Source organism: Colletotrichum acutatum (genome assembly GCF_030867785.1).
Source record: "Colletotrichum acutatum strain CBS 112980 chromosome Unknown BDZ83scaffold_197, whole genome shotgun sequence".
Classification (NCBI taxonomy): domain Eukaryota; kingdom Fungi; phylum Ascomycota; class Sordariomycetes; order Glomerellales; family Glomerellaceae; genus Colletotrichum; species Colletotrichum acutatum.
Window position 1 is genome coordinate 1 of NW_026849191.1, and position 12,166 is coordinate 12,166.

Below are 12,166 nucleotides of genomic sequence, written 5' to 3' on the forward strand. Positions count from 1 at the left end.
ATCAAGGATTCCTGGGAGACTGTCGAGAATGTTTGCTGCTCCGTAGACGACATTGGTGACAGCATGGGTGCATTCGAAGGTCTAGAAAGCCTCGACATCATCCCTCGCAAGGAAGTTGTCCTCGGTTCCTTTCTCCCAATGTACGGAGGGGGAGGCCAGCTCTCTACCCTGGCCTGTGCCATTGCTGCATTCCTCTGTCGTCGTTCTATTGCGGATTGGAAGAATGCAGGGATTGCGTAAGTTGCTTGCGGCTTCTCCTCTCTCGGCTCGGGTACGGTTTCGGCTATGACGGAGGTGCTCTGATCTAGCGCTTGTTGCGTTTGTGGACTTGGACCCGTTCCTACGCCGTACCTGCTGGATGCTGATGAGTCGCGGAAACCTGATGATCTGGGAGCTGGCTGACCAAGGGATCGCTGGATCGGGGGCGGAGGTGGAAGTGACACCATGGGTGGATTAGAAGTCAGCGGGGGAAGACCAGGGCCTTCAAATCTATCAGGTCGGTCCGGGCGAGGGGGAGCCGGTGGTTCGCCCATGATGAATTTCGCCTTTTCATTTCTACGGGCTTGACGACGACTCCTCCACCGCCTGAAAAGAAAGAAGCCTGCAAACAGGCCAAAAAAAGCTGATTGTCACCGTCGTATCAGTCACCGCTTTTACTTATGCTCATCCCACAGATACTTCAGGTCTCAACTCACCGAGTATCAGAAAAACGATCCCAGTTGTCCTACTGGCGTTGTTTGAGTTGGTACTAGCTTGTGTAGGCGGTGGTGATGCGGTTGTTACCGGGGCACCAGCCACTGATGAACTAGTAGTAGGTGATGAACTTGATGGCAGTGGAACAATGCTGGATGATAACGTCGATGTCTCTGCAGCAAGAGGTGTGCTAGATGTCGAGGCATCTGTCACTGGAGGAACTGGGGTTGAAGATAGAGCAACGCTCAACGTCGATGTCACCAAGGTTGTCGGCTGCGTCGAAGAGGTCGGCGGTGGCAGTGGTGGCAGTGGAAGAGGAGAAGAAGTTGGAAGACTCGCTGTCGATGAAGGAGGAGCGGGCGCACCATTCGGCAGACTCTTAGTAGTTACAGATGGTTGTGTTTGTGTCTGGGTCGCTGTTGCTGTGCTATGCTGCCCGGTTCTTGTTCTCGTGCATTTTTTCTCATCATCGTCATCATCGCAATCGTCGTCCTTCTCATCTGGCTCGTTCTCATTTTCGTTGTCTTGTCTCGCTTGGAGCACTTCTTTCGTACCCGTATCGCCTTTTCTTCTCCTTCTAAGTAACTATATCGTCCTGGTGAGCGGGAGACCTCTCAATAGGATCCAACTTAATGGTTCTTAGATTGAGAGAACACGAACCTTGACTATGGATGATGACATTATGTTAGTTAGTCAATACGGCCCAAAGTTGCAGCTTTCTTGGTGTGCTTCCACGATTGGCTTCTTCTAAATGACTGAATCTGTTGATGTCTCTTTGATCAATCGCGTCTGCGCCGAATCGCGATGTACTTGTTACAGGCCTGCTGCACGCAAAGTAGACCTAGAATCAGTCGGAGTGAAGAGCATAGAATTCTTTTCCCTTAGCAAGACATCGATGGCTTGGCCTCCTTAAAGCCCCTGGCGAACATCTTCTTGTCGTTTGCTCACAGCGTCAAACAGCGTAGAGCCCTGGTCAAATGTTTCAAAGCTCAGCTCTACCGGCTTCCGGGGCGTGAGGCGGACCACGGAAAGCTTGTTTTGGAGCCAAAAATAATCTGCCGTGAGTAATCCCCGCTCAATACTGCGCTCGTGTTAACGACAGCATCGGGTTGGAGAGTTGGGGTTGTTTCACTGCTCGGGACCCCGCATAGCTCCCGAGTCTTTTATTCGATGGCTACATAGCCCCTGAGGTCTCTCCTACAAGTTCCCGCGCCTGGCATTACTGTAGAATACGACATGACACGGGGACGGGTGTAACTCGGTCAGATGAAAGCCAGCTGAAGCTTGATTATGAGGCTCTCAGTGATTGATAAAGGATTTAAATGAATTGCCGATTGGGGTGAGACGAAGGCCTTTAGTGTACTGCGCCATGCTCCGAAAGGATCTGCGCATCCGTGAATCTATTTACTACTCTGCCTTACTCCTTCTGCATGCGTTCGTAAGCAACATAATAGCATTGTCAGCGACAATCAGCCTTGGTGCCGGACATACAATGTTGCGAAACATTTCCTTTTCTTCCTCTTTTCTTTTTCGTTCTTTTTTGCTTTTGTGGGCTTACACACAGTAAGAAGAGCCTATCCGGGCATAACATTCATCCATCTATGACTTTGTCTTATCAAGAGTTTCACGAGGTGATTTGGCCGTGGGTGAAACGCAACATGGAAGTCCACAAATCATCAACGTATCCACACCCTAATGCGAAAGCTGAAGAAGCCTCGAAGGCTCCCAGAAGTGAATACAATGGAGAGAAGTATGGCAGCAATACGTCTGAGGTTGACCAGCTTGATGGTATGTTCAATAGAAAAATACATGCAAAGCTTCAGTCTCGAGTTACGATGTCACCTATTAAAGAGCGCTACACGCTGGAGAGATGTATAATCTAGATTATAGAGCCATCATTCCAAGTCTCCATTGATGACTTGTCACATTTTTTTACAGAAAATATCAATGAAACAGATTGGGAAAAAAGTAGAGCAGATATAAATTCTACTGAGGTACAGGAATCCACAATCCGTTGCCTACCATGGTGTCTCAGCAGAAGATAGTTAATCCTTCCAACACAAAATGGAAAAAGAAAAAGAAACATGAGAATATACACGCAGCCTGACAACGCAACAAAAGAAAGTGACATGGCAGGACTATTCAATTTATTCTTTCCGTGAACTTGGCCCCAAAAGATGACATGATTCGAAGTCTTACATCGAGCCTAGTCCCATAGATGGTTGACCTCAAGGAAGGAGCCTAGTCATCCATGTCTGTTTGGCCGGGGACATCTACGAAATTTAGCATCATTCTGTTCATACGAGCAGTCGTCTCATATGTTTCACATACCGTCGTCATCATCATCCATGTTCATAACCGCTGGTGGTGGCGGCGGTGGATTGGGATTGGGAGGCGGGTTGGGTGGATTGGGTGGAGGGTTTGGCGGGTTCGGTGGTGGATTAGGTGGATTAGGTGGATTGGGAGGCGGATTAGGCGGATTGGGAGGCGGATTGGGAGGATTAGGCGGTGGTGGTGGAGTCTGTTGAGGACGGGGTTCTGTCTCGATGTTAGAGGATGGATATCTAGCTTCTTCAAGGAAACTCACGATCGTCATCATCGTCATCGTCATCTCTTTGAGGTGGCGGCGGCGGTGGCGGGTTGTTATCAGGCCGGGGCGGACCATTCGGTAGTCTTGGTGCTTTAGTACCAGTTAGCATTGAGGTCCATCATCAAATCCCAACAACGTTATTGCCACTCACGATCATCGTCATCATCATCCCGAATGAGGAGTCCAGCGTGAGGAGACAAGTTGTCCCGCTGCTTGAAGTGATGACCCGTGGCGGAGAGTTCATCTGACCTGACCATCAGAGGTTGGGGAGGCAAAGCAATAGCTGAGCCAAAGGACTCTATGAGGAGGACCCCAATGAGAGCCTCTTTCCACAGGTTGAGCATGGTGATATATATGTTTGCGGAAATCAGTTGGATATGTTTGAGGGGCAAGTCTGTTTGTGTAAGACACCAATGAGCCTGACTTATTAAGGTACGGAGAGAACCAGAATATTGATCCTCTTTATATCTATCAAAGATTGATGACATTAGAAGGAGCACGTTCTCTCATGGACAGGAGCGGCTGCGCATTTGCCATCATCAGCAACATTCCAGGTCATGCCCCGAAAATAGACCGGCTCCATCTTATCGAGGCATAACTTAAAACAGCATCTTTGGAGGGGCTCACTGCATGGAGACCTCTCAAAGTTCCCAAAATGACGCGAGACGGTTGAGGCTGTCCAGATCGACGAAGACCATGCGAAAGATGAGTGGACGATGCTCAGCCGCCAAGTCAAAATGCCCAGCTTGATGAGTTGACTAGCTCCGTCTGCGCCATCTCGCAGCGAGAGGCGCGCACGTCATGTGAGTCAGTTCTCGCTTGTGCTTCAGATCTCTGCGGTGGTCATTGGACGATGCAACTTTGGTGGCTGATGTGAAGCAAGGACAAGGATCAGACATCGTTTTACGGCCAAGGGGTTCCTACCATCGGCTAGCTTGTCTCATGTTCTTCGAGAACCGTTGATGCAGGAATAGCTACCTATCGCACTATGGCTTTCTCATCTGAGCATGTGTTGATTCTAGTTGGGACGATTGCGATACGCTGGCACCATCAATATCCAGAAAGCATCCTCAGCCGAGTTCCATGTCCCAGTTAAGATACGACAGTAGTCGGCGTCCCAGAATCCCGGTGCAGAAAATAATCAAAGTATCAACCAAGAATCATTCAACAAGATCGATTTCTATCATGATATCTGCCGAGCGATTCCAAGAGTTGTTCAGCCGGCAGATGCTGTTGTGTCTACAGGCTTTGTCCCGATCGATCCGAAAGCTGGGGTCTCCCTGAAACGCGACCAGTTGCTTGGTGGCCCCTCATTAGCTCGAAGAACTCTAAAGAGACTGGATCAAAGTGTAGCAAGAGTTTATTCTGGTGGGTTAGTGAGAAGTAGCTCTTCGGCCGCTCCCGACACGCAATGTGATGAGTTTCTGTCCGCATTTCCATGCCGTTGAGGGAACCTTGACCGCTAGCTCTTCTCCTAGCTTAGATCTTATCAAGTTTGATCGACAAATTTTCAAGCTTATTCGACTGTAGCAAATAACCTTGATCCCCATGCAGCTGATAAATTGATGATTGAGAGCTCAAAATACTACCCGAACAAAGTCTACGATCTATTCAGCAGTTGTCGCCCACCGACGTGACGCGTTGAGAGGCTCATCGCAGCTTCGATTCAACAGCACGGACAAAATTACGCTGAATCCTTTTCATGTATTCGGAATGCCGTGCGTACTTCATGCGGCGCAGCTTCTTGGCTGAACGTGATCGGCCGAATTAGAGCAGAGCAAGCTTAAACTTTCGAATAACGTCAACATTTCGCCTGTGAAAGCTAGATGAACAGACCTGAAAGCTACAAGGCTCGGCCCATTCTCAGCTGCTTTTACACCAGTTGGAGATTTTGCATCGGACGATGGCGAAAAGTCTGAGGCCAGATGGTCGTTTTCGCCACGCAGAATTTCTGATTCGGGCTAGGATTTGACACCTTGGCGTCTGTTCGTCTTTTAAACTCTCTGAACAATTTCACTGCATCAGCATGAACTTCGTGCAAAGTCAAAGCAGCTTCCCTCGTCATTTGAGGGCGAGGAAGGTCCAATGACTTATTTGCGCCTTGACGATGATGGCCGTGTTCTCATGTTGTGACTAGTACCGTAGCCTGCGACCCCGGCTGCTGACGTCTCTACTGTACAAGGTTTGCTTCACCCAGAAATTACAAAGAATTCTCATAGCTTTGCCTTGGCTTGATATCCACTATCTTCGCCACTGGGCTCGAACTGATCCGACCAGAGCAATATTTATCAATGTTTGAACAGGGTGTTCAGTAGCGGCAGCCCCATTCCTGGCTCGCAATAAATTGTGTTAACGTTCTCAGTCTGCCGACCAGGGCCACCATTCTTGACCTTCGAAGCGGCGTCAGGCAGGCCCTGTATCGGTCTAACTGCGATGATTCGAATCGCCAGGGTGAGACCAAGGGGCTGGAAGGGGTCCTCATATCCCTCTCTTTCTGCTGAAATCCTCATGTTCAGCCAGTTTGGAATCCATAGACGTCTGAGGTATGCATATTCTCCGTTTCTCAGCTCGGTGCTTAGGTCGAGAATGTCGGAATACCTGAGGTTATTGCTCGCGACGCTCACGATATTCTCAGGAAGGATGGATAGGAGAACGCTGTGCAGACACACGCCGCTGGGATAGTACGTCCCGCTGTACGGGTTGAGAAGGCCCGTGCCGTAAAGCAGGAGGTGTGAAGGGAGCTAGCGATAAGATGGCAGACTCTTCGTCAAGTTCCATGCTGCGTCGGAAGATGTGGGTGGTATGGAGTGTCTTTCTGTGTCTTAGCGACAAGACCGACATCTCCCTAGGCGTTCCCTCAAAGGGACAGGCCTCGATGCCTCATGCTTCGTCTTCATAGATGTCGTACACGATGTTTCTCTTTCTGTGAGAATCTATCAGAGCTGCCGAGTAATAAGAGAAGATCTCCAGGTTGCTACTCATGCTCAAGATACTTCTCATCTCTTTGTATCTCAGAAAAACATTCTGAGCGCCTAAGTCTTTGAGTTTCTTTAGCTTGGGTAATTTTCTTTCGACTGATTGGCATCGATCAAAGCAAAGCTCCTCTAAGTGTGGGCTTTACAAAGGCATCATCAGCTCTTTGGCCGTGATGGGGTCCAAAAATGACATGCCATCTTTGTGACCTCCACCCCAACTATTTTCGTCATCATCGTCGCTGTGTTTAATACGGAATCCCTTGAGGTTCGGCAAGGTCCATGCCTGACACTGTGCTTGTTCACGAAGCTGGGTAATGTGATCGAACAACGGCCGTCAGGCATCAATGTCGCTGACATTGAGCATTATCAACTTCACCAGCTCCATGTTGCGAGCTTTGAGAACAATAAGCTGAAACAAGGTGCGAACTGCTTCAGTACCCATGTTCTGGACAGACCGAGCCGAGTTGAACTTGTGACCGTCGGCTTCAACTTTGTGAAGACGAGCTTTGAGATCCGTAGGAATCGGATCATATGTTGAAGTGTCATCTTCCCCCCATCTGTAAGGTCCTCAGTCGCGATTCTCCATAATCTCTACTTCAAGAACCATATTGGCGAGGACTGAATTGTCGTTGATGGTGGCGGCAAAGTTGGCAAGGACCAAAAAGCGTTTGCTACAGAACTTGGCTCCGGGCCACCCGGGCCACGAGAAGGAGAGACAAAAATGTCTGTAGAGCACAGGTTGCGCCAGGGCCTTGAGATGCTTCGAGACCAAGCACACATTGGCAAGGAAAGCCTGAGCTTCACGATGATGCGTACCACTAGGCTGGAGGTTGGGACATGTGCTCTGAATGGTTTCAGAGATAGGAGGGCTGTAATGCTCACTGACAACGCCTCAATGATGAGTCTTTTTATCTCTGTCGGGAGTGCTGGGAATCGGTAAAAGGTTTGAATGGGCATCGGCGCCTGTCCAATATGCGGGGATGATTCGGATTGTTCGTTCATATTGAGGACTAGCTTGCTTGCTGCCGTAGAAGACGAGTTCTGGGGATGTCTGTGTCCTTCAATGTCAAAAATGGCATTTAAAACTCAGCTTCAGCGAAGGAGACCCACTACTTGGCAATAGCTTTAATCGAGAGTGTCTCTCCTCCCAGTGAGTTATTAGAAGAAGGCGGTAAGAGAGCGTGTTCCTGCGAGCGCAAATGCTTAACTCTCAAATTCAAACAAGAAATATCTTTAAAGAGAAGGTTAATGAAGTCAATTGAGGCAAATGTAGTCGAAATAAACAAGCGAATTTATCTACCCAACAGAAAACGCGCAGTGCCCTCCTCAACTAAGCCAAGGAAAGGCCAAAGGGCCAGAACGCTTTTCCTTGGGGAAGTACTAAAGATAATGGTGAACTAATGGTGAAATGGAAAATAGGCGGTAATAAAAGTGGTAGGTAGAATTGAAAGATCTTTGCTGGCCAGGAGGTGAAGTTGCGGAAGTTGGTGGGCACCTTGGCACTTGGACGCGGCGTCTCCTGAATACATAGAGGTGAACATGGCGTATTCCACCTACTAGGCTAGACGTGGACTTTCGATCAAACGTTAGTAAGGCACGTACCTGGGATAGGAACTACTACCCCATTTCAACTCAGCCTCTATATTTTGTAACCTGCATACTTCCGGGTATCTGATAAATCTGTGCTTCATTAGTCGATGCCTACTTACTCGCTGGTCCCTGATAATGTAAACACGCACACTACTACTATCATCGCGATTGCTTTAGGTAGCAGAAACCTTCCATCGCGGGACATTGCTACATTTTCAGACGTCGTGGGTGACTTTATGGTATTGCACCAGACTTGAAGGGTGTACTAGGTAATGAATACTTATGTGGGAAATATGTGTTACCCATAGACATCGTGCAGATGATTTGGGGCCACATGACTACCGGAAGTAGCTTGATAGCATACACCCGAACATCGCAATCGCGTCTCACTCCCTGAGGCACTTTAATAACACGCGTTTAAGGTAAAAGGTGAGCGTCGGGGGCGGGCTCGGAAGCACGGAGTCAAAGGCAGGGACATGAGAATCTGCCATCGGGTAATTGGTACATGAACTGGTGCCTAAGCGACCTTGTAATGGAAAATTCATGAAGTACTGCGAATTACTCAAAGCTACGGATTCCTTAGAGGGAGGTGGACTTCTGCATGAGTACAGTCTCCCTGGGTAGGGAATTGTTACATGTATGTTCAGTTTCTTTCGACATGCAGCCTAACGTTGACACTAGGATTTGCGAATTCATTCTCGGGGACGGCAATGAACCTAGGCTAGCTGTTTGACTTTATGCTTAGCTTTTACTTCCCTCACCTAGTCCAAAACGCGTTGCCTCCAGCATCGATGTCACAAGACGGCCCTTCGACATCTGGCCAGCAGTCTCCAATCTTTCCATCACTTTGCACAGCCAGGACCACGCTTCCCTCGCCATTCAAAGGGCTTCCGTCCCAGACGACAAAGTCGCCAAGGAAAGTGGTCTCGGTCAGTGACTCTCCGGATCCGTCTGGAGCGCGAAGATTGCCATTTAGCCCGAGTATCTCGTCAAAATTTGTTGACACCAGCTTGATGGCCTCTTTGTCTGTTAGTCCAGCGAACTTTGCCACCCACCGCGCTTCCTGGGCCAGGCCATGGACCTTGGAGTCGCCTCTAACGGCAAGGGCGACCAGAACACCAGCATCAATCAGTATCTGGGCAGGACTTGGTGAGAGAGGCGGGCCCGCCAGTGAGGATCTCTTCTCCCACCTGTCAGGCGCACCCCGATTTCCAGTCAGAATGACGGGGATCTGAGCTTCGCTCAACTCCTTTGCGACCTAGGAGTTATTTGCTTCAGCTTTTTGTTCCTCGAATGTACAGAATATGACTGACCAGAGGTGCTCCATGGCCACCAAAGATGACAAACTTCACGGTGGGAAACTCTCGTTTCAGGAGAACGATCTGCGAGACATCATCCTGCGACAAGTTAACTCTTATTCGGTATACCCTCCCAAATGCTGGAGAAAAGCCAACGAACCTCGTTAACTGTATATACAACGACTGGAAGAGAGCCATGGGAGGCGCGATAATACACACTACTTGGAGATTGGCCTCGACCCTGGCCCTCAAGAAGAATTTGACGAAGTCTCTCAACGCCGGAAGACACAGTCGAGGTATCATCGCCTACGCAAGTGTCAGTCAAACATGAGGACTTTTCAGAAGGCGCGTAGCCCACCTTTGGCTACTTGACCAATAGCGAAATGAAGAGCAACTTCGTCCTTCCAAATCCCGCCTCCAAGTATTGTTGCATTTTCACTTGTCCGCAAGCCGGTACTCACGCCCTGAAGAACACCGCCTCCAAAGATCGGAGCCGTGATCGCCCTTGTTACACCACCGATTCTTGCTCTGCCGAAGCCCCTTCCACCGAAGTGGACACCATACTTGGCACTATGCAAGTGTTTCTGGGCATCAAGTGCGTTCACCTTGGATCCTGGTGATCCGTCGCCTGTTGACGGCTCAGAGGAAATATCGAGAATGCCGAGATTGTTGCCGAAAGCAATCAGACCCGGAGTGACGTATCCGTTGGCTAGTTTAATCTCCACAGTCCCGTCCTGCTGAAGGGTAGATGAACACCTGGACTCGATATCGAGACAAATGATGCGACCGTTAGAAACCACCATGGCGAGGTCTTGCCCCTCTTCGACGGCCAAGGTGACCCCAGCAAGCTGATTCTCCATAAGAGAGCTCTTGATGCCTGTGAAAAGGATGTTCGCTCCCGGAGCCGTGGCTCGATTACAAACATCTCGCTTCTTTGTCTGCAAAATAAACGGGCGAGCCTCCGGCACAACATTCTTCGTTGATGAAACCTGGGTTTCCAATCGTTGGAGAGAATCTTTGTTGTCAAGAACCTCCCTGCCATCGACATACACTTGAACGGTTGTAGCACCAACCGAGAGAGGATGAGAATCCCAGACAACCAAGTCAGCATCATATCCAGGTCGTACGAAGCCAATTCGATGATCCTGGTAGATGGACTGTGCAGCAACAGAGGTCACAGACTGTAAAGCTTTGTTTTCGGACAAGCCGAATGAGTGGGAAACAGCTGCTTGGTACATGAGATACTTGGCATGATTGCTTTCACCAGTATGGTCCTACAACGAACACAAGCCGAATTGTCAATCAAAGATCATCAACTTCATACGGAAAACATAGTTACTGACCGACTTTAAAACGACGCGGATGCCATGATCATCGAGAATCTTGGGGCCTCGAAGGTTCGCGCCGTATGCTTCATGCTTGAAGAGCGAGTTCTCGGCAAAGGTGGCAATGGTGATATTTCTGGCCAGTGTAAGGGCGTCTTCCCGATTGCATAGGGCGATGGTACTCACTCTTCCTGTTGCTTGAGAAACTCGGGAACTTGCCAGGCTTCGAGAGCATGGTGGAAGGCCTGTGGATGAACCCCGAACTCGTGGAGCACATCGAGCATCCGCTCAAAATCTTCGGGTTCATAGCAGTGGATGTTGACGTTGAACTCGCCCTTGAGAAGAGCCACCGTTGCCTCTAGTCCCAAGTCTTCCGGCCGCTCACCTACTTTGTCTACAAATCTGGTAACTCGGCTTTGCTGCCATAAACCACTGGACTGGAGTTCCTGGGCACTTTGACACCAAGCTTCCTGCTTGGACTTGAGCTTCTGTGCCTTTTCTAAGTGTTGTCTCAGAAGCCAAACATTGCCGAGTCGGGTATGCCCATAGAGGTGCTTCGGGTTCTCGCCACACGCCATCTTAAGATATCTTTGACGACTCGATTCCGGAATACCATGCTCAAGTAGCAATTCTTTGACAATCGGTTCGCCATTTTCACCAGGGAGCGGTATATTCTTTACCAAGTACCCCTGGCCACCAATGATGTTGCCTGACCCCGGCAAATTCAGAGAGGACGTGACACCGCCGGACGCAATGATCTTAATCGCAGGATCATATGGTTTGAAGCCGTCAATCGCACGGACGAAAGGAGTGATGGGACCAAATCCAGGCTTCTCGTTTACGTCTGCGATCGCTGAGACCGAAGAAAAAGGGAGTTCCAAATGGTGAGAGTGGATGTCAACGAGGCCCGGGGTAACAAATTTCCCTTTGACATCATACACATCCGTATTGCTAGGAAAAGTCACCTCATCCTGAGTCTCAGACACTGACTTGATAACTCCCTGTTCAAACGAAATATCGACAGTCGCCGCATGGACCTTCTCTCCGTCGAACAGAGTTGCATTACGGAGCACAATGGCGCGCTGCTGTCCAGACTTTGAGTTCCAGCGCGGATTCGACCGATTCGGCGAGGACGACGTTCGACTCGCGCTTCGCGAGCTACTCTCGCCACACTTGCTTAGTCCTCTGGAGAATTGCTCTGAATGGCTGTACGAGGGCTTCTGAACAGCATTGCCGTAATGAGACAAGAACAGGAAAAAAGCGAAAAGTCCCGCGAGAGTAATTAGACGTCCTCGGCGTCTCCGAATGAAGAAGCGTTGAGTTGGTGGCTGCGGTTGATACGGAGGGGGACTTGCGTCGAGCAGCTCCTCGTTTTTGGCTCCCATCGTGACTTGACCTCTGATTCAATGATATGATGGGCCTCTGTACTCGAAGAAGATAGGTAGATAAAACTTGATTTGGTTCTAGTCAGACCTCGCATCGAAAACACTCTAATTCGTCATTGCAATCGCTTCTCCTCAAGCAGCTCGACTTGTTGTCATCGGGTGAGTTTGTCCCGACGTCGGGGTGGGTTGGGGATAAGGCTTGGCAGCTCTTTATTCCCAGAGGCGTCAACGTGGAGATAAAGCACGTCAGGCGGAGGCGACCCACTTGGGAACTCGACTGCATGATACGAGTAACCCTGTCCTGGTCATG

At 49.5% G+C, this 12,166-nt stretch overlaps 3 protein-coding genes across 3 annotated transcripts; 1 reads left to right on the forward strand and 2 right to left on the reverse strand.

Moving 5' to 3' along the window:
• Nucleotides 1-63: 63 nt before the first annotated feature.
• BDZ83DRAFT_657540 (uncharacterized protein) lies at nucleotides 64-1,444 on the forward strand (the record flags this gene model as incomplete). The annotated part of the gene is made up of 3 exons (XM_060510970.1): nucleotides 64-236; nucleotides 706-1,075; nucleotides 1,337-1,444. 3 exons carry the CDS (start codon nucleotides 64-66, stop codon nucleotides 1,442-1,444), a joined length of 651 nt encoding a protein of 216 aa, XP_060358261.1.
• Nucleotides 1,445-2,913: 1,469 nt separating this feature from the next.
• BDZ83DRAFT_156405 (uncharacterized protein) lies at nucleotides 2,914-3,677 on the reverse strand. Its single transcript, XM_060501366.1, has 4 exons — nucleotides 3,435-3,677; nucleotides 3,281-3,373; nucleotides 3,025-3,231; nucleotides 2,914-2,966 (listed from the first exon to the last, which is right to left on the reverse strand). The coding sequence occupies exons 1-4, from the start codon at nucleotides 3,625-3,627 to the stop codon at nucleotides 2,935-2,937; spliced, it is 525 nt and encodes a 174-aa protein (XP_060358262.1). The 5' UTR covers nucleotides 3,628-3,677; the 3' UTR covers nucleotides 2,914-2,934.
• A 4,705-nt stretch (nucleotides 3,678-8,382) lies between these two features.
• Nucleotides 8,383-12,008, reverse strand: BDZ83DRAFT_797513 (uncharacterized protein). Its single transcript, XM_060515899.1, has 6 exons — nucleotides 10,658-12,008; nucleotides 10,490-10,607; nucleotides 9,505-10,420; nucleotides 9,307-9,452; nucleotides 9,162-9,245; nucleotides 8,383-9,106 (listed from the first exon to the last, which is right to left on the reverse strand). The coding sequence occupies exons 1-6, from the start codon at nucleotides 11,854-11,856 to the stop codon at nucleotides 8,606-8,608; spliced, it is 2,964 nt and encodes a 987-aa protein (XP_060358263.1). The 5' UTR covers nucleotides 11,857-12,008; the 3' UTR covers nucleotides 8,383-8,605.
• Between the last annotated feature and the right edge of the window lie 158 nt (nucleotides 12,009-12,166).